Genomic DNA, 22,336 nt, shown 5'->3' with positions numbered 1-22,336 from the left:
AATTTTTTATTTATTTTTATTTTTTAGTAAAAGAGAGCATGTCTTTCTCACCTTGTCATTATGGTGTGTGACATTGACCACAGAATCAGTAAAGACATCTTTGAAACTTTTAACCTTCAGCAGAGTGTTTCAGAAAGAAATGTTTACTTGGTAAGAGGCAGGAGTTCCTTAGCAGAAAGGACGGACTGAATGTTGTCTGCTAGTTCACCTTTAAACACAAAGTAACAAGAAGTCATTTTATGATTGTCATGACGTTAAGAGACTAGCGTTATAAACCCTCCAAAATACTTAAAAGGATCGAATATAGAAGGAATAAAGTTAGCTCTGGCACAGCTACTTAGACAGAAGTAGATAAGAGCTTCTTTGAATTTGAAATGCGTATATGTAAACCATATGCATTCTGCTTAGCTCTTTCATAGCATAATCAAAAACTTCACTCCTGGAGGACGTAGGAGGACAATTCAGCCATTTTAAGTCACATGGATCACTAGACTTCATGCTGATATGTGAGCCAAATTGTGTGATGCCAGGTAGAACTGTTGTTTCATGTGAAATTGAGGGATTTTCCTCACATCAGATAGTTATTATCCAGCTTGCATAATGCTTGCAGAATCTGGTGCTCTATTCACGCATTCTGCCAAATCTAGTAGATGAAGAGGCATCATAGAATGTTTGCAGGATGTTTGAGATATTAGAGTAGGATCATAAATCGGGCATTTGCGTTGTTCTGGTAAAGCCTGTCAGAACAATTTCTTCTGTATTTATGAAACCTGTCTGCACCTTTTCATCACACGGCATTCTGTTCTGTATTCCTTTTTTCACTGACTACCTTCTATAAGCTGTCAGCAATGACTTTGCTTTGGACTTCTGCAAACTAGTTTGTTTAGCATAAGACATTACTTTTTTTTTTTTTTTACAATCATTTTCCGTCTGCAGTTAGCCTGCTCTGTCTGTCCCCCCAGACACCTTTTCTTTTAATTTAGCTTTGTGCAGAAATGACAGACCCTTCTATTCATGGCTCCAATATATTGCAGACTCTTGCACTTCTCTGCTAAAAGACGTGCCGAGGACTGCAGTGACCATCCTGGTAAATGAGAGAATGGCACAGTAGCCTTTCTCATTCCATTTCTGCTTCCTGACACAATGGTGCCAGCACTGGCTGTGCATATTTTTTTTCTGATGTAGATACCTCTGCACTTGAAAATAGGTCCAAACCCCTCCCTTGGCTGAAGCAGGAAGAAACTAGTGATTTGGGTACACTTGTTTCCACCCACTGGAGGTCAGCACAGATCTTCATAGGAAATAGGAAGAATCCCTCTGGGCCTGTATGACAGGGAAATGTTACGGTAGTGGATATGATGCTCAGTGTTGCTAGGAAGGTGTGTTGCTCTGCATTGTACCTGATGTTATCTCAAGACTCTTGACAGCAAATTACTTGTGCGTTCTTCCACTTGATTGAGATAAAGAATAGAAGTGGGTTTTGGAAAACATCTAAGTTGTAAAGAGAAATGATTACTGGTGTTGAGCTTTAAATAGCAACCAACTGAAAAAAACCCAGAATCAAATTCTTTACAAGGATGTGAAGTCCAGTTCTCTCATTTTTAAGGTTCAGGGGAAAGTATCTCCTTTCCACTGAAGAGTCAGGTGGAGAATCAGGTTGAAGCAGTCAGAGAGGATGATAGGTCTGCAAACCCTGCTGGAGACAAAGTGATCTCCAGTAGTTTTCCAGACGGTCAGAATTTCACCCATAGATTTTAATGTTCGAAAGGACCCTGATGACTCTATTGTCTGACAATCTGAATCACACGGGCAGTGGAATGAAAGGTCAGACTGCTGTGGGGAAAATGAGCAAATCTTGAGATCTAGAAATCTTGGTAGAAGCTAGTGAGATAGAAAGCAGGCTTGTCTTGTTCAACTACTTTCATAAAGTCCCATAAATATTATTGATTTTAAAGCTGTCTTCATATTCCAAATGTCGCAGTAAAAATGTAGCAACAAAGGATTATTTGGGTTTACTGTTATTTAGCAATTTAAGAACTAGAATACAGCTTTGCAAGTGATTAATGTGGAAAATGCTTTGGCAGAGAACTGATAAAATAATCTACACAGAACAGTGAAAAACAACTGTATCAAGTCCTCCCTTTTCCCTGCAAAAAACAATCTCACAAGCACTAAGAAGTTGCAAAGACTTTCTTGCAAGCTTTTTTTCAAAGGCCATAATAACATGACATCTGTAATTGTTGTTATATGGGTGTAAGTTCTCTGGAGAAATTTTGAGTAGCTTTATTGACACTTTTTATATTAGATGTAAGCAAAACAACTTCATCACCAGCAGAAGAATGAGAAGTACAAGGTTTAAACCAGAACATGAATACAGCCCGTTATTGTTGTCTGTTTAAACAAAAATTTGCGAATGCTAAGGGAAGACAAACAGAAAAATGTCTCCACTGCTGCTTCTGAAAAGAAAAAAAAAAAGGCAACAACTAATGTTATTACTATCAGAAAAAAGGTGTTTCTGTCAGATAAGGAATCAAAAGCACATTCCTCACTAAATCTCTCCATCAGATGCATAGCCTGTGTACTACTGTTACTAACCCCTTGCTCTGTAATCTCTCTGTATATATGTCTAATTTATCAGTTTCTTGTAGATTGTCAGCAGCCTGCTGCCTCCATACCGCCACACGGCTCACAACTAGCCAGGGGGCCAGATTGCCAGACTGTCAGGTAAACTTAACTAACTCTCTTCTCTTTGCACATAGCTGCATGCACGTCTGCAACTCCTCTCCTCTTCCTTACACAAAAGCTCTTCCCTACACTTTTTCACTAACAGCAAACTTTTAACAGCTTGAGGAACAGTGATAATTTCTGCAGTGACAGTGCAAACATGAATCACAGCATTCACACACTTATATATGTGCAAAAAAACGGAAAATAATGCCCAGTTGGATCTTGCAGTCCTCATTTGGTCTTTTGATGCAGACAGTTTCTTAATGATGCCAAGATAGTAATGGTTTTAATTTGTTGCTAAATAAATTTACGTAAATGGGGGACTTTTATTAATTTTAGGGGTAGACGTAGGCTTCTCTTTGTAAGGTGGTATTTTAAAGGCATTTGTGAGATTTTAGCAGAAAGCTTTCCCTGACCTGGAAACTCGGACTCACCACAGTCGGTTCTTAATCTTGTTGTTAAAAGTAAACTCCCGGTGTCCTTGCTCGTAGGTGGTGCAAAGGCTAAATCACGCTTCTGAGATGGTTGAGTTAATCAAGGCACAAAGACAAACCAAAGCAAAAAGAGATTACCATGCTTTTCTTTATCTGTTCACGGTATATTCTGTGCATATATCCACTTATGCCTATACTCTCGTTTGAAATAGGTTACATTATTTTTAGTCGTTAGCCTGATCTGTAGTGACCAAGTTGATCTATAGCCCTACATACAATTAATTTATTCCCCGCCCAGCGCTGAACTTCACGTGCGTGCAAGTCTGCAGCGGTGCCCACGGGGGAACGGGTGTGCTACAGCTTTCAGACTGCACATCAGGCATTGCTGAGTACTCGTTCTGTGAGTCACAGGGGATCTCTCAGTGGCCTTGGAGCAGCCGCTTCATTTGTGCCTTTCTTTTATTGCCTATACAGTGAGCGGCTGCGTGGTGCTTAGTGGCTGGCTGGGGTTAAACCATGACAGGGTATTACAAAATTTTTACTGAGAAGCTGGTGAAAGCTCATTATAACTGATAAGTACCAATTACTGGTTTGCAGTTTGGAGTTTTACAGCACTGAAAAAAAAGTTACTAGTTCCATTTAAAATCCTTAAAATCCCTGTCAAGTGGTTTCTGCTGTATTTTAGATGTTACAACAATTTGAGAATATCATTAGGTGCTTTGAATACATGGAAGTTTAACGCCAACAAGTCTTATTTTAACCCTATTTAATTTACCATCACAAAACCAAAGCCTATTCTGTTCCCTCCAGAGCAACTCTCCTGGTGGAGAATATACTCTAATATCATCCTTCTCTAAATGCTAACAAACAATTGCTCCTGCTATTTCGAACATTCTTACCGGAATGGAAGGCCTAACTGATCTAGTCCTGCTATACATTTGTCTGCAAGCATTATCTTGTTCTGCTAACAAACCCACAGAAAGGGATAAGGTCCAAAGGAACGTCTCAGGCTTTTCTGTTTTATCCCCAAATTCTTCCTCAGTTAGGAAGACCTCATTAGCTACAACCAGAACTGAAAGTATTGTTCAAGAGGCCTTCCAAATCAAAACCATGGTATATGGAAAACAATAATAATTAAAAATATGGTTAACATTTTGAAAAAGTCAGATCAGTCACCCCACAAACAACACACAGCTGTATACTTAGCTAAACTATTGAATTTCAAATTACTATGGGCTTTTACTACTAGATTGATGCCCTTCTGGTAAAGTGAAAACAACACACTATTTTTGATATATTAACAGTTACCTGGCTTGTCTCAGCCACATAGCTGCACAGCCTCATAAAGCAGTGAAGTGTAACTACAGGTTTAACGCAAGTCAGCGTGATGGCATAAGTTGCTGAGTGCTTTAAATAAAGTAATTGAAATCTGGAGTAAAATTTGAAGGCATTTAAAGAACCAGGTAGACTTACTGAGGTTCAGATTTTCTAAATCCAGCAGAGGAGGAAGACAGGAGCTTGTATTGCCCTTCCTCATCCTCTGAGAGTCCCTCCCAGTATGGCACATATGCTTTCAATCAAATGGTCATGCCAAATGAGGCAGAAGTCAGCCATTTTGAGAGTGAGGTATGCTTGTTTATCTTCCAGTAATGTGACCTCTCAGTAGCATTTCACCCCGGATTAAACAATAGCTTGTTAAGACTTATAATTCACGCAGATGTTTTCCGCATCCTGCAATATGCCTAATCATGTTCAAACAAGTTAATATGCCTGACCATACCACAGATAGATTCACCCTGAACTTTAACATCAAATTCAGAGCTTTCCCTCATCCATTATCTATACTGAATCTTAAGTGGGACTTGTGTAACTCTGAGTTTTCTAGTAATTGTGATTCCAGTGCATAGACTTTGGTGAATCTCACTGGATAAGCTATGAACAGATTCAAGCCAAATGAAACTCTGGGACACCTCTAGTCAATTTATTGAGCTATACATCTGTCTGTCTCTTTGCTTAATTCTGCATATTTCAGCTGGAACCTGATTTGGAGAATCTTAAGAATCTTAAGAAACTTTTCTAAAGAGATTTTTTTTAAGTAAACTGATGCAACAATGTATGAAAGTCTTGCTCTACCTTCCATGCATCACCTTAATTTCTAGGTCCAGGAGTGTGGGGCAAGCAACCAAATCTAGGCCTACCCTGAAAATTACTGGGTGATATTCACCCTTCCTAGCATCTGTAGCTACCTGTCTGATGGACTATATTGGACAAGACTAAAATATTGCCATCATCCAATATTAAAAAGAGCATGTCTGTCTCTGGAACGTATTCAGGTTTCTGCTGAATGCAGTGAAAACCTCATTTTCGTTATCGGAGGCCAAACTCTAGACCAAAGTTATCTGTTAATAAAAACAAAAAACAAACCCCCAAAACCTGATACTGCAAATGAAATTAATATTAATTTTTAGTAAGAAATAATGCTTTTATTTCATATAAAATAGGAAATAAATTTAAAGTAAGGTAAAATATTACTGAATGCAAAATGGTTGCATTCTGAAAATATCACTGGTCTGTTTATATTTTCCATTGCGGACTTGTTAAAGTTACAATCAGTGCCAGACAATATTGCATGCGAATGGCATCTTTAAGACAGAGAACAGAGTACTTACTAACACTGAAGGGCTTTGCATGCTATTTTCCAACTGATTTTAGAAATACATGATTAGCATTTTGAGTGCTGGGGAAAAGAAGAGCTGCTTAAAAACAGACAATAATACTAACACCAAAAATGACACAGACTTCATTCATTAACTGAATGAATAGATCCCTAAATGATCCTGGCCTTTAAGGAGAGGTTTACAAAAATGTCTGTTAAAAATCAAATGTTTTAAAAGCTGCACATATCCCATAGGGGGAATGTAACAATGTTCTTCCTTATTCTCAGTTAATACTCAACAGCTTCAGGTTCTTCCCTGTCTCTCTATTTCTTTGTGTTATTAATCTCACCTGCCATCCTCTACTGCCCGTGACTGTCTGTGTGCCTGACAGCTCAGCTCCAGGACCTGCTGCCACGATCACTTATACTGCCATAAAAAGCACACTGAATGCCATGTGTCACTTGCTAATTCTGATGTAATTTTTGTTTATATACTGCTACAGTAATCTGCATTAATGAACTGGATGTATTGTGTTTCTGAAGAGAGGATGGTTTAACAGCAGCATTTTAGGAAAACATTCAAATCTACTGGGACTGCAAGTGATGGGTGTATATATGTTGCTACGAAGGTCCCTGATGATCTTGTAAATTTTTTTCTCTTCCTAATGCCCCTAATATTTATAATTGGTTGAATGGGGAATGGTGAGACAAAGTTTTACATTTCTTCTGTGCATAGAAATGTGCTTATATTTCAAAGTGAGAAGAAATGCAGAATTACTATGAAGAGAAAACGAATATAATTCTACACACAGTGCTTTCTAATCTGAGCATGGTCTGGGATAGTTTGTATTACAGTATTTGCAGTCAGGGCTGACTTTGTACTGAAGGTCATGCCTAAACATTATTATGGTTGTGCATATTTGTGTAGAGGAGACTCTTACGTGTCTCAGAGAGGCCCTTTCCTCACCAGTCCTCTCCCTCAGAGCATGAGGATCTTGTGTTGCTTATTTTTAAAGCTGGGAAGGAAGCCCCAAAAGACAAACGCCTCTCTGCTAATGAGCAAGGAAAATGTCTGTCGAGTTTCTGTTCCTTTCTGATAGTTACAGAAGTCCTTTGAAAAAAGAAACAGCACAGCAAGGGAGGAAAGTAAGGCAGCCTTTGTAGAGTAACACGACCACCTCCTTGTTTGTCTTCCCCAAATGTGATGTTAAAGTTCTAATTCACATTTATTTCTCTGAAGGACTTAAGACTAGTGCTTCTCCTAAGCCTATCTTGAAAACAGGAGGTGCTGAAGCCGGGAGCTGGCTCTTGATGAGTGGAAAAGTTTGAGAGTAAATGGAGGTCTTTTGGGTCCATCTGCAGTCACTCCTGATGCAGACTCATTTGAGTGGAGTAGGCAAAGATCTCACTCAGATCCCTCTTTAGACGCTGTGTCTTCATCTGTATGTGGCAGAATATGGCAGAAGAAAAGGATAGTTACAGCCATGGAAAGAATTACTTAGAGAAGATGGGTTTGGTGTCTTCTCAGAGGGTTTGATTAAACAAGTTCACCTACTAAGCTTCAAGAAAATATTTTAGATTATTAAATATTTATGTCTAGGTGCTTAGGGTTAGACTAAATCTATATGTAAACTGAGGAGTCATAGTCTGTAACACTAAACAGTTTGGGACTGACCTACTCGGGCAGCTGAGCACAAAACAAACCTTGTGAGGTCCTGAGCTTCTACAACCTGCTCTCACCAGCCATTTTGCAATCAAGAAACTCATCTTCAGGACCATTAATGTAAAACAGAATCTGACTTAAGACATACAAGTCTATGATCTACAAATAAGCCCAGAGGTGCACAGACTGTAGCTCCTGCTGAATTGTCATACCTATGGATTTGTGGTCATAGTCTCCTAGACTTCTCTGATTTGAAAATGTGAACATTACCATCTACTTTCTTAATCATGATGGTGCACACTTGTTTCTGGCTTCAAGTAAGCGCAATGTCATTTTTTTGTTTTCCTAAGTAAATGCTATATGTGGAACTACATTTTCAGGGGCAGATTTTCAAATACCTCTGGCATTTCAAATTGATTCATTTTCAGCAATAGGCTAATTGCATTCCTTCAGCCAACACTCCAATAGTCTGTGCTGCAGAGATAATATGTAACAGCACGGTTTCTAAAGGAGAACGGAAAAGGCAAATTTTCTTGAAGGCAGGGACAAATGATTGTGCTTCATCATACATCACACTGTTGAGCTTGGACTAACTTCAAGACTGTAGAACATCTGAAACATTAGGAAAAAAACTCTTCCCACACACATTAAAGAACTGGCTTTTGGGGTGGTTTTTATAAATTGCATTTACTTTCATTCTAGTTTGGTATCCTGTTTTGCCACATGCTTTCCTTGAAAGTTTAATGGCTGTCACTTAGCTTGACATTGGCAAGATGAGCTAAGTTCACCCTTTTAAAACAGGACAGGCCGAGGCTGAGGAGTCATACAGGACTCACTTAAGCTGTGTCCACATTACCCACTGCAGTGTAGCATAGGCTGCTGAGCTGCCTTTAAATGAGCGAACCTGATTATCCGAAGCTTTTCTAGCAGGAGCACCCTGGAACTCCGCACCAAGAAGCGGGGTACGTTTGCGTTCGCTGCCCCTTATCTTTGTGCTGCCACTGCGAGGCTGCTCCTCCAGCCCCGCCTGGTTTGCTGGGAGCTGGTTCAGACCTCTGTGCTATATGAAACTGTACGCTATAAATGCACATTTAGAGGCTTAAGGAGCGAATGCTGTTATCGGACAAATTGTACGTGAAAAACAGTCAAATGACAAAAGTATACGACAGAATTGAAGAGGATTCAAACAGCGCAAAACAGAGAACAAAACACACGCACACCCCCCTTTGGAAGTGTTGATTACAAAATATGTAATGCTTATGTTGCCTGACGAGGAAGGTTACACTGTATTTGTGTGAATGTACTAGTAAATAGGTCACATTCAGTAAGAGATCACATTTTCACAAAGTGACAAAACCCGCTTTCCAGACTGGCACCATCCTCCATTTCAAACAACTCGTCAGTTGCATATAGAAAATCTTTAATGCTCACGGAAAGATGGCACCTGTATTTTGTCATTCAAATTTGCTCCCCCATTTGCACATGCATTCATTTCTCCACACGGCATTTTTTCATCAGAGCATGTAAACAGCAATTGTGTACACGAACTGGCAAGCAGGATATCTGTGCTACTTCGTGTGTGCATCCAGGTGTCACTGAATGTGTGCGCGCTGAGGATTTTCTTTATGTATACTGTGTATCTGAGGATACAGGTTTAGAGATGAGGATTCATCCCCTTTTAAAGTTTGTTTCCAGCCCTGTACTGTTTACATGCATGTAAAAAGTTTGCCATGTATTTTAAGCACTCTTTCTCTTTTCTTTTTAATTTTCAGTCCTAATGCTCTTCCAGAAGAGCAGCCACATTCCAGCTCTCAGTGTGCCCCTCTCAACTGTCTCTCTAAGCCTCCTCCTTACCCCTAATCTTCATATGCAACGTAAGAGAAAATGCAAACAGAGTGGAGTTCATGCAACAAAGGTTGGGGTTGTTCCCAGCAAGCCGGTAGACAATCCTGCCTTGTTGCTGCACTGACAAGTCTGGATTCATATCCCCTGCTCTGGCGACTGAGGGAAGGTTGAGAAGAACAACACAAAGCACAGAGCCCAACCTATCAAGAAGACTTTTTATGGTTCCTCTGATTGTATTCAAACTTTGCTATCACAACTAAAGTGTAGTGAAATTTAACATCCTGACAAAAATGTTCCTTCCAGCTGCTTGGCTTTACCTCCAAAATAATGAGAGACTTAAGCCAATATTAAAAAAAGTATGTTACAAAAATCCTACCCTCACATCCTCTAAGTTCAGCCATAGGAACCAGTTCAAATTTCCTTTTGTCATTAAGGGTGTGATATTTATTTCTTACTTTATTTGGACCAGAATTTTGTGTTTAGAAAATACAGTTGGTTTTTTTTTCTTTTTTTTTTGAGAGAGAGTTGTATTTAATTGATTTTATTTTTAAAAAACAAGCAGAAATAGCTTAAGTGAAGAATGACTGTGTTAGTATTAAAAAGAGGCTTGTTGCATTGGCCAGTATATGGCCAATTTTTATTGCACAAAAATGTTGGAAATGGGTTGAATTGGAATGTTAACATGACTGTATATTTTGCTGCTGCACTGATATTGTTTATGCACTTGTTTTTTTGATTCCTATTACACTAGCTTCTGGTTTTGTTGTAGCTCTTCACTGAAAGATAATTATTAAGCCTAAGAAGGAGATGAAAGGATGATGTATTGATTTGTTTTCAGTTGTTTGCTTGCATTGTAATTATAATTTTGCATTTCAGACAAGTAGATGAATTGGTGCTGTTTTTTGAGGTTACTTTCTATTTGGTATCTAAGAAAGAAAATCTAAACAAGTAAAATGCTGTGTGCTAATTAAAAACATTATTTCCTCCCGCTCCCATATTCAGGATACTAGCTCGAGGCCTTACCGTGAAAGGCTAGTATGAATGGCAAAGTCGTATGTATCTCATGTGAAGTATTCTGTGGCGAAAGAACTCATGCAGGTAGGGTTAATGGTGTGGATCAAAGTTAGTAGGACTTTACTGTAGTGCATTTTTTCCTTGCCAAAAATCAACAGACACAGAACCTTAGCTCATGTCAGTTTATGACAAATACTCAGGTGATCTACACTACGCAGACTCTATCGCAACAGTGCACAGTGTTCCTAGTTAAAGATTCTTTCCTGTAAAAGCTGAGTAAGTCTGGGCTTTTTCTTAAAATGTAGTGAGTTTCAGAACAAAATCAAGGATAGAGGAATTTACTTTGCACAGTACCTGACAGCAGGGCAAGTGGCTAAGTATGGGGTCATGGTTCAGCATCTATGGGCTTCCCGTCTGGTCATCAGCTAGAAAAAAAGTCTGCAGTACTGCCTACCTGCCTACTTGTTGGTAACTAGCTGACTCCTTGCTTTGTCAGGTGGCCTTAATTTATTTACAGAAGAAAGGCTTAGATACTACCACATGTCTTTATTCCTTCTCTGCAGCATATGTATGACCTACAAGCGGGAAACACAGTACAGCCTAAGGTACAGACCAGCTGGGGAAAAAAATTGCTGCAGGTGTGGTTGGAATAATTCTTTCATATTCTGCCTGAATCTGAGAAAATGAAGTCAGTCTTCTGTTAGTAACAGTGCTTACCAAATGTTATGACACACAAAACATCAGCAGAGGAAAGAATCGGTGACCACTCAGTGTGCCTAACAAATCATTATTACCGTAGTACCAGTAACGAAGGTGCTGTAAATACAAATACTCTATGTCATCAACAACGTATGTCGTGTAACCTTGGCAAAGCAGCTGAGCTATTGTAACAAAACATTCAGAGTCAGAGGTGGAGAAAATGGGAATAAACTGATATCCAGTTCTGATCAGATCAAACAGATGACACTCGGCAGTGTTTCGACTTCGGTTTCCATGCGGTTCGCGTGAGTCGTCTTATATACATTTACATCACTATTCGGTATCATACTTAACCTACCTGTTGTCTTGTCATAGAAAAGTCAAGTGAAACCCTGTTCAACTCTATCACAATGTCTGACACTGAGATTAGCTGCTATTTTGATTTTTACTTTAAAAAACCCAACATTTTGTCTGAGGCAAATGCTGCCTTCAACAAGCATCTCAGAATTCCTGACCTTGTCAGACTGCTGTATGGATATTGTACAGTGGCCATGTCTGTGTCAACAAAGACAGCTACTGTATATTGTTAAGAAGAAAAAGAATTTGTATTGCACTTTGAATACGGTTACTGCAGGCTGCACTTGGAATAGTTTTTTCCTATTTTCATATCCAAATCAAATGCATTTTCCCCAAATTTAAGTTAAACAGAAATTCAGTGAAATATATTTCCTTTCTATACAGATACGAATTTATTGGAAAAAATGTTTTATCGGAACAGTTGTTTAGAAATGTATTTGTTTCCAGTCGTGATTTGCAGATCAGCTTTGAGAAATAGAAACGTTGTACTGGTATGTCCATGTGGATCAAGAGTTATGAAACAGCATCCAATGGTATAGAAATCGTGGCCCTGTTTTATAGAAATAAGTGGGTTTATTAAATTTTTTATTCTCTTAAGCTTTAAATTCTTCGTTTCGAAGTTTTCAATTTACATTTTTTTATATATAATAAAACTTAAGTGTTGGAAATGTAAGAGAACTAGAAACAAACCAACTTAAATGTACAAATGGTTGTAGTTATTGCATTGTAAGTTATAAAATTGTGTAGGTCCCTGGGACAACTTTTGTCAGTTAACCAGTACAAAATAAAGTATATATCTTGAACTTGAGATGATAAATTCTTCTTTATTATTTAGTGATTGATAACATACCCCTTTATGAGAGATTTTGTAGGAAATATTTACATGCAGACAAAACCAGAAACAAAAGCCTGATTTTTTAAGAGTTGCAAAATACTGTATTTTGCCCATTTAAAATTAATTTATGATGTGTTGATACATATTCTGGTTTTTAAAGATTGAGAAAAACCAGCACATATATTTTGTAATGGTTGAGTATACTCAGAAAGTCTGGAATGTGTCCTACACAGTAAAGAAGAAATTCAAATCCTGCTTCCACTTTCACATCTGAAATGCATCTTTTCATTCTCTGTGATGGCCTTGAAACTTCTTTGGATTTGGAATAGCCTGTTCAGTTCTTGAGGCATTCTGGTTTGGGTTTTGTTTTCTGATGTAGTGAAAAAAAAATATTGCTTTTTCAGTGACATGATCCACTTCTGGGAATCCAGTTTATAGGAAATGTGTGGGAAAAAAAATAGGAAAAAAAAAATCAAATATAAGGGGAGAAAAAGTTGAATAAATAAATTGTAAAATGTAATAGTATGGAAGATATATTTTCTATCAGTCAGAAGATAAATGGAGGTTTTACAGAAGAGGAAATATTACCATTTTTCACGCAAATCGTATAGAAGTTTCTGCCTTTTAGGTGGAGGCAATAGTGTTATTCTTTCTGATTGATCTGATTGACAGGTTGGTATCTCTGTGCTTTCTCCATTCATGTTTTTCACAGTAAATTAATGTAATCATAGATATACAGTAGGGTTCATAGAATGAAACTGTAATTAACGCTGCAAGTTTTAATGCCAAGGTGACTTTCAGTTTATTTTTTATTTTAGAAACTGTGAACTTGTTTAAGCCATTTGCCATATTTAAGTGTGAACAGAAAGGATATGTTATGAAATATAACCTCACTTATGATATATGACCTCACGTATGAAGGCTGCTCATGATAGTTATGTTGGAAATACTTAAGTAAGCTGTTAGTAAAATCAGACCCAGTCCTTACCACACTGGGAACAACACCCACGAGCCTGGGCCCTTATTTTGATACCAACCTTATTGTTCAGCGCGTGATGCCAAAGTCAGTAGTTGTGCTACCAATTCCACTATAGCTGGATTGATCATCATCATAAGGTATAGATTATATCAGCCCTTCTGAGGTCTGTTCCTTTCTTTGGCAGAAGATGCATATCCACTAAGGTTACAGTAAATTTCTCTTTTGTACTTCAGAAATCTTTGTTTGATTGAGAACGGCAGGCACTGAAGTTTTACCTTTGAAGTATGATAATTGCTACAGTTACCTCTTTAAAATTTCCAGTCTTCACTTTTCTTCAGTTTTCCTTTGCTGTGTGTGCAGTGAGTCTGAAAGGAATATACAATATTCAGACTTTTTTAGCCATTAAGGGTTTTTTTAGTATAATTAAGCATCCTGTGGAAAAGAAACAAAAAAGCAATTGCCTTTCGCCTTCAGGCACAAATGCATCTAAATATGCAATGTAAAATGTGTGCATGAGATTCTTAGCATCGTGTAGCTTTCCTATATCCATAACTAAGCTAGAACATTCTTATTTCTTGTGCAATCTGCATATTCCTCTTGCTAGAAAGGTAAGAGGAATATCACAGAGAGTCTGTATCTTTCTTTTGGAGGTGCATGGCTTAAATCCTTATTGGATTTTAATCTGTTTCCTGTGCAGTTCTTGAAAATACCCTTCATGAAATCTAATGGCAACCAAGTGATAAACTGATAAAAGGTAAAGGAAAAATCCTATATTTCATGACTGGAGTTAATGTGCGGGCAGACTCTGGGTGATAGGGCCATGTGTTTCAAAAATGTCTTTCTACGAAGCTCTGTATTTGTTTTGATTATCACGATTTGCTGTAAAAGAAAGAGTGGAGAAGAGTATATGTTTTTTCTCAGCATTAGTAATCTGAGTTAAACAGTTTTTATTAAGTATATGGTTATTTGATTTCAAAAATATTTTGGAAATCAATAAACACAAGCGACTGATAAAAGTTTTAAGTAGACTGGCTTGCTAGCTGAGTTGTTATTTTATCAGCTATGAAGAAGAAATAAGAGTAATCTAGCTTTTTTGTTTTTTTCCTTCCTGTTCACAGATATGGCTATGTGTGCTATGCCAGTGGATAAATTAAGTCCATTTTATTAGTTACTGCCCTATTGATTTTCAGCCCTGTGGTTTGACTGTTAAAGGGTTAATTAACTTGATCCTTTGTAAACAATTAAAAAAAAAAAGAAAACTGATGTTTTGTGACTTTTGTAATCTATTGAATGTTTCTGTTTGCATGATGTTCTGTATCTAACGAACCATACAGATTGCTGTGTTCCTTTCAAGAGTTTTAACATTGGTGGAGTTTGTGACAAACACAAATTTGTATACTGTATGTTTACTGCTGTAATAACTCAGCTACTCCTATGTTGAATTGACATTATGTTGTCCTGCCTTCTTGGGGTTAAATGATGGAGTGTTTCTAGGTGGTGAAGAATATAAAAGTATATATGTTCATTTGCTAAAGACTGAATATTGGAAACTCTTCTTGTTGCTACTTTATGCTAAAAGCAAAAAAGTTAAATGATTCTTGTTTCCAAAAATGCATAATTTGTTTTTAAAATTGAAGTAATTCCCATGTTAACTCTTTCTTGTCCTTGTAGACAATCCTAGATTAATGCCTTGTGAGGGATTCATAAAGTCTGTGCTTGTACATGTGTAATATGATCATGCAGTCAAATGGTTGGGAAAAACACTCTAGTGCTGAAGAAAATAATTAAAAGAAGCCAATATACTGATTCTTACATCTTTATGTTCCAATTAAAATTACAGTGTAATGCATAACTGTTCCAGTGAATAAACTGGCCATTTTTGTTCATTTAATGCCATGCTGTCTGGTCTACTTCTATTTACATCAGTTTGCAGTGCGTTGGCTTAGATTATACTTTTACATTTATTTAGTTCTTAAAGAGCCATAACTGTAAGTTTAAAAGGTATCAGACAGGAAATTGAGAAGGGAAATCAACATTAAAGGAAAAGGCAATCGGAATTAAAGCAAAGATGCTTCCTCTGTTTTCTGAGGTTGAGGCAGGTACTAAAATACTGATTCCCCGTATAGTGTTTCCAACAGATTTGAGTAATCTCTGAAGTGCTGCAACATCTGCATAAAGTCTCAGTACAAGAACGCTTTATAAGATGCAAATCTCCACCCTCAGGGGATGTAGAAGCAAAGGAAGAGCTGAAGTCAGCATAAAATTAGCTTGGGAGTGCTGTGTACAGTACAGTGTACCATACCTGCTTTTTAAACTAAGAAACATCCTTTTCCCTTGTGGAAAAGCCTTGCTCTGACAGCCAGGGGGTCAAAATCCTCCCCCCGCAGCCAGTCCCGCAGTTGTCTGGGAGCTCGACCTGAGCAGGCAGGTGGCTGCTGCAGCTCCTCCGGTGAACTTTGGGGCTCGCAGGGTCTCTGAGGGGTGGGTAGCAAATGTCCAGCTTTTAGAAATGGGCCAGGAAAAGGGAAGAGCCTGGAGGAAGGATTGCACCTCCAAGCCTGCTGCCATGTTTGACTCCGTGGGAACTATTGGAGCGCTGGCTTTGGTTTTGGCTGGCGAGGTGCTTTGGGTTGTAACAGGATTTGTGCATGGTGACAGAAATGCAGTTCAAGAGCTGTTACTTGTCTAAGTTCTTCCTACTTCTCTCTTTTCTTCCTTTTTCTCATCTAGCAGGGAGAGGTCTCCCACCATATCTGTGTTTGTTGCAGAAGTGCCTTTGTCAATGGTGTTGCACGATCATTTTAGCAGAAGTGTGACTGCTCAGGATAGAATTTTCTTATACCGGGTGATCCTCCCCTTTGATTTTAAATTATGAGAGTTTCTGAGCTTAAAAAAAAAAAAAGGGGGAAAGCAGACTTTTCTTCCTCAGCGTATTTTTTTCAATAGCAGTTTCACAGAGAGTTGCCCCTTGTGTGAACGTTGATTTGAGAAGCTTGTAACCCATATTGCTCCTTCCCCTTCCTCTGTATCGTCCCTTCAGCTGGTCCTGTGCAGCTCTCTGAGAGGCGATGGTGTGAGTAAGGTCGCTGAAATAGTCTGGGTTAAAAAAAAACAACCAACTACTCCAAAAAAATGTATCTTTTGTTTCCAGAGAAAACTTTTGTGTAGTATCTGCCTTGAGAAGCACCGTTACCCCTTGTTCTGGAGCAGGAGGTAATTTCTGACGAACGAACTATTGGTTTTCCTATAGGAATATGGGAAATGATGATGGAAAAGATCCCAAAGCTAAAGTTTACAGGAACTGCCACTGCAAGCCTTTGTTTCTGGATGCCTCCCTTGGTAAATCTTCCAGTTACACTTAGAGAAATGCAGAGCACTCCCACCTATACCTAAAGGCAGCAGGAGCCATAGTTTGACTCTCTTAACACCATAAAACACTGACAGGCCACTGGCAACTCAGGTTGAGCACAAAAAATTACTGCATAATTTTTGAACGATGTTGAAACCTACATTTCATGGGACTAATAATAAGAACAGAGGTACTAATTATGAAGAGGGCCATATCGAAGGGCCTGACATCCACACCTTCTAGCAGCCCGTGAATGATAAACATAGAAGATTTTATATGTAGAACAAACTACAGGGGGGAAATGGAGCTAAAATAGATAATAATAATAATGTGCATCCTGGGAAAAAATATTTGGAATAAAGCCAGCTCTCATCTATTTGTGTATGCTAAAGGCACAGGCACAACTACTTTGCTCTCAGTGGAGGGTTTGAGTGATTGCCTGAATGAAAGAAGAAAGTCCTAACCTTGCAGAAAAATAAAGCTCAATACTATAGTTGGCAACTCAGCAGAAGCTCAATAACCCAGTAAAAAATATTGACCTTTGCAAGAATGATTCCTTCCTGACTAGAGCAGTATATTAGAAAACACACAATTCACTCATTATTTATAAATTCTCTTATATCATATTGGAGTTATCTAACTTCAGGAATAAGGTTTGGTGGCTGGTTTTAGAGAAAAAAAAACATTTAAATAATGGTTATAATAACACATGATTGAGAAAATGTTATTTGTAAGAAAGCTTCATATCAGGTGGGGGAAAGAAGCCCTTTCATCTCCCTTGAGTGAGTTATCCAGCAAACTTTGGAAATAAATAATGAGACAGTTGTGTCCATTTAAATTAATAGGACTCCCTACGTGGGAAGGGCTGTCATCTTTTTAAGTGTTGATCACCTCTCTCAAGGAAATTGATATTTGCTATTCAATGCTGTCTCATTGGTTAAGGTATTAAAACTGAGGCTATTTACTCAGATTAGGAATATAATATGGAAAGCTACATGAGTACAGAGCTCCCTTGATGACCAATTCTGAATGCAGAGGATGTAAGCTCAATATTTGGTTTTCCCTTACAGAGATGGGAAAGGCCTATGATCGCAGGAGAAAAAAGAGGTACTGTTTTTATAGCACACAGGTCGTCTTCTATCCCCCTATACAAGACTAAATGGCTTTGCTATAGCAATAAGAAACCTCTATTAGAGATAGACGACCTCTGTAAACTCAGCTGGCTCAATGCTGATCCATCCAAGGTAGCTCTTTCTATAGTGATACAGTTTGTTAGCGCTCTAAGATGAAGCCGCAGCTGTCCTTCATGGCTATATAGATGCTACCATCAGGCCCTAGACCAGGGAAGTTACTTTAGAATCAGGTGGGGTTTGACCCACGCCATTCACGGTTGGGAAACTTGCTTCAACCTGAATAAATGGACCTGCCATTCAGTTCATTCCTTTCAAATTTTATTTAAAGAGATCCCTGGGTTGGAGCAAAGCACCACAGACTTTAGTGGATAACATGGAGTATCTCACGCAATTTGAAGATGCGACTGACGAGTGCTTTTGTGACCAGCTTGCATGACTTCAGCCATGCAAAACATAGAATTAGAACTTAGATAAATGCGCTGCATACAAATACCAGCCATCTCAAAGTCCTACATTACTTAAAAAGAAAATGCCTCTGTGAAGCAACCACTGCTTTCAGAGGTTTTTGTTATCTAAGCCAAATGCAAAGTAGCTCTTTTTATCTTCAGAGCACACTATGCATATTAATTCATTCCCAAAACATTTTTGCAAAATGGGTACTGTTATCTCTCACCTACAGATAGACAAATTGAGACTGTGCAATGGGAAAACATCAACGCTCAACAAAGTGAGCCAAGTTTCTTTACATGTAACCCTTCATCTCTCCACGTACATCCACCCTGCACACACTGGAACACCGAAGTTGGTTTAGAGATGGTAGCCAGGTGCTCTCAGCAAGGTGAGTTATTTAGTCCATGTGTTACATACCCTGCTCCAGAACCTGCATTGCTCGAGTGCTTGAGTTGGTTCAGAACTCATTCCCTATTTCTGCAGTGCTTGGTATTAATAGATCCTCAATATAAATAGCTGAGGTTCAACATCCCCTTTCAGGTTTTAATTTCCTTAGACCTATGCCCTCCTTCTGACTGTGTGCCAGGCCTGTAAACCAAACAGGCAATTTGACTCACTAGGCCTAAGATGAAAATGTTGCCTCAACATGGGAAAACTTTTCTTCTCCCAACAATGTTAGCTCGGTAAAATATAGATGTTCTTTTTCTGGTAGAGAACTTGGATTTCCTTTAAAGTGACTACATCCCTTTAAAGACTCTTCAAAATCATGAACATAAATCTGCGACAGAGCCCAAATTAAGGTTCTGGAGTTTCTGAAGTTTCAGACCCCTTGTCTACGCAGTTTACCTTAGTGCTATTTATGCTTGAATATAAAAGCATGGCACATCTCGGTATGGTAAAGTTACAGTCATTTGCAGTGCATAAACCCTCGGATATATACTGTAAAGCTTGCTTGAAGTAATGAGTTCCAAAATTAGACAATGTTAGGTCTCTGGAGATAAAAATACATTTTAAAAATTATAAATATGAATGGAATGCTATTTTTGAGATTCAGGATACGAGAGAGTTTAAGTGGAACAGGAGCAGCATTTATATCCTTTTCACAGCCTTTGCTCCAAATAATCACATTTCAGCCCCGAAAGATCCAAGGGAGTCTGTGGAACGCGGAGCAGAATGAAGGAAAACAAAGGTGGTTGAAGCTAACTTAGAGGAGTCAGCAAATGCAGCAACAGCTTTGAAGTCTCTCTGGTGTAAGTCACTATAAATTATTGAGAAGCATGCTGAAACTCCTGTGCATGTACCATATGCCTCATTAGAAGACATCTTAAGTACCCCACAGCTTTGTTTTTACAATAAGGAAAAGAAACAAAGTTACGGGAGTATTGCAATATTGAGACTGGTATATTCTCTTCCAGAGCTGGAAGTAATAATTATGCCTTTCTTTTCACAACATGTTTTATCAGCCAGTTGCTCTCCAGGTGTTGATTTGTAAAGGAGAGAACCAAAACATTTTGCTTTACTGTTTAGGTAGGCATTCATAGAGAGACAATGGTTAACATTTAATGTATACAGCACCTCAGCAGTACGTGGCTTTTTAAACAAAGTACGATCCCATACGTTATAGCACCAATGAAAGAGAATGGACCTGAGGCTTGGCATTGGGAATAAATGCAAAGCAATGGCAAAGAGCACTTTGTTTCGTGGTCGCACATTTCTACATGGACAAAGGCCCTGCAGCCCTTCCCGGAGCTTGTGCGTAGGGAGCATGCCAGAGGAACAGCTCATAGCAGCCACCAGCTCCTTCCACACAAGCTGTCATCTTTTCCCCAGGAGTCACTACCAACTTTCCCATCACCTCAGTAGGCGCAGGCCCCTCTGAGAAAAGGGAGAAGCTGCAGGCCCAGAAGGGATGGTGGTGAGGAGCTGGCCGCTGCCACCATCAGCGGATTAGCGCAGCCCACCGCCCGCTCCTCAACAGCCCCTGGGAAAAGAACACCAAAGATCTCGCTGGCATGTATTTTCCTGTTAGACCACAAGGCACCTGTGGGCCGTATCAGGAGCAGCTTGGCCTAATTTAAACAATTTTCAACAGTGAGTTTAACTTTATCTGGCAAAAAGCTAGAGACACTATTGATTTTGGATGTGGGGTACACCTACGAGAGTTGTCACTCCTGCCCTGGGAATCAGACTCCACTAAAATGTTTCAAATGGGGAGCTTAGACCATGGTTTTTAAGCTGTTTTTCATAGTGGCTGTTGGCTTTCATTGCAGAAGGAAAGAACAAATGGAAGGAGAGTAGAACATTTTTCTCAAGCACAGCTTGCTTCCTCTCTCCGTTTTACTAACACGACCTTATAGAAGTTTGTTTTCACCTGTAGTTAATCCAAATCAAAGCTAAAGCACTGTTGTTAATGGTATCTAAATGTCTGACATTAATTGGATAGTCGGAAACATATTACATTAACCTGTGGTGGTGATAATGAAGAGTATTCTGACTTCTAAAAGCAATCAGTCTTTGTTAAATGAATGCCATTCTGCAAGACTTGCCTGACAAAATGGATTAAATAGCAATTACTCCCTCTAAGCAGCAATCCTTCAGTAAAACTAAGGGATATGTGTGGTAGCTTTCTCTCAACATGATTTCAATAAAATCCAAGAATTTGCTTGCAATAGACAAAATGATTCTGCGCAGCAAAAAATGGATGAGACGAAATTAACATCGAGGCAGTATGTAGCAGGAATGTTTCTTTGGTTATTATAATGCTTTTCTTCAGACCTACATGTTAGCATTCATCTGGTGGTCTTCTGTGTGGTAGAGGAAGAAAGTCTTTATTACAGTGGCTGAAAGTGGACAAAACCTGCTGCTGGGTAGTCCCCAAAACTATCTTTGATAGGGCCCAAAATGACAACAGGGGGAAACAAATAAAACGTAACAGTGTTCCCCCTTACACAGTCAAGCAAGACAGAACAGAGATCTGTATTAGAAGCATTATTATCTGGGTGAAAAGAAACTGCCATGGATTTTCTTCTGGGGGCTACCTACCCACCCATCCTTTTTTGTTCCAGCAGTTAATACCTAGGATTTGTCTAATCCCTTCTTCTGATGGGTTACTTCTGATGTTTGACTCATAATTCACACTGTTGACCCTGCAGCTCCTTCTGACGGGGAAGTAAAGCCATTCCTAAGATATGGTGAGTTCTAGACTTTTCAATGGGGAGTAAACAATGGAAGAGCTGGGTGTATTTGTTGGTGTAAGCCAGCATAATGCTATAAATTCAGGGTCCCCACCCTGTTCTGACACACACACTGCACAAGGAAAAAGCATCAGGCTTGAGTCGCTCTCATCCGTGTAAGCCACTCCCCAGGGTAAGAAGCCAGACTCCAGCCTCAGGCTGAAAGTTATATTATGTCTTTGAATGCTGGATTCCATGTTTGCCTGCTGATTTAACTGAGGTTAAGTATCTGCCTCGCATTTGCTTGCTTACTCTGTGTATCTCTGTTGCACACACTGCAGTTGCTTTGTGCATTGTAACTGCTGCTGCCATGAGAAGAGACTTTTCATTGGGAATGTGCATGAGGGCCTGAGATGAGTGAGATTCTTCTCTAATTAGTATCCTACTCTATCTTTTGCTATATCGGTTCTTGTTCTTCATTATACTTCCCTGCTGGCTGAACTGGTTTGTGGGTTATACCATGTGCAGTTCACAGAAGATTCAAAATGTACGATGACCTGTACCCTAACGTAGGCAGGACTTGGCTTGGTTAGCTGCATATGGATTTTTTATATTATAAGCTGCATTTTAATTTTAGTTTTTATTTGGATTTTCATACCTAACAGAGAATGGCATTTTTCTGTCAGATGTCAGAGAAGGTCTAACTGTCCAAGTTAGCTCTAAATAAGCTACTCTAAAGAAGCTAATGTTTGTAATGTTTAGAAACATTTATGCATGTATTTTTGTTAGGTGCTGAGTTTGTGCATCTTCTTTCTCAGGGTCCTGTAGATTAATGCTCTAAAAATGTTACCCCACAGATTTATTGTGGGCTACAGCACAAGGTAGTACTCAGAGGAATCAAAAGCTAGGGGCCATAAACTGAATCCAGGAACAGATTTATCATATAACTGAGAAGAAAATAAAGTTAAGCTCCAGCAGAAGTCAAGAAACTTGACCAGAGGCAATAACAGAAAGAGTCTCAC

The 22,336-nt window shown here is 38.9% G+C and overlaps 1 protein-coding gene across 6 annotated transcripts in view; it reads left to right on the top strand.

Moving 5' to 3' along the window:
* The window catches only part of BICD1 (BICD cargo adaptor 1), a 182,695-nt gene extending 167,595 nt beyond the window's left edge, over positions 1-15,100 (top strand). For 2 of the 6 annotated variants that reach the window (XM_069807593.1, XM_069807595.1), the window contains one exon: positions 9,253-15,100. In XM_069807593.1, the coding sequence (XP_069663694.1) occupies positions 9,253-9,449 (197 nt within the window). In that variant the 3' untranslated portion in view covers positions 9,450-15,100. Of the gene's footprint in view, positions 1-2,638; positions 2,725-9,252 lie in introns of all 6 variants that reach the window. The other 4 variants (XM_069807594.1, XM_069807596.1, XM_069807597.1 and 1 more) reach the window with 4 other exon arrangements.
* Positions 15,101-22,336: the final 7,236 nt, after the last annotated feature.

This window comes from Haliaeetus albicilla, chromosome 19 (genome assembly GCF_947461875.1).
Source record: "Haliaeetus albicilla chromosome 19, bHalAlb1.1, whole genome shotgun sequence".
NCBI lineage: Eukaryota > Metazoa > Chordata > Aves > Accipitriformes > Accipitridae > Haliaeetus > Haliaeetus albicilla.
Note: the sequence above shows the minus strand (reverse complement) of the source record. Positions and strands in the feature narration are given on the sequence as shown.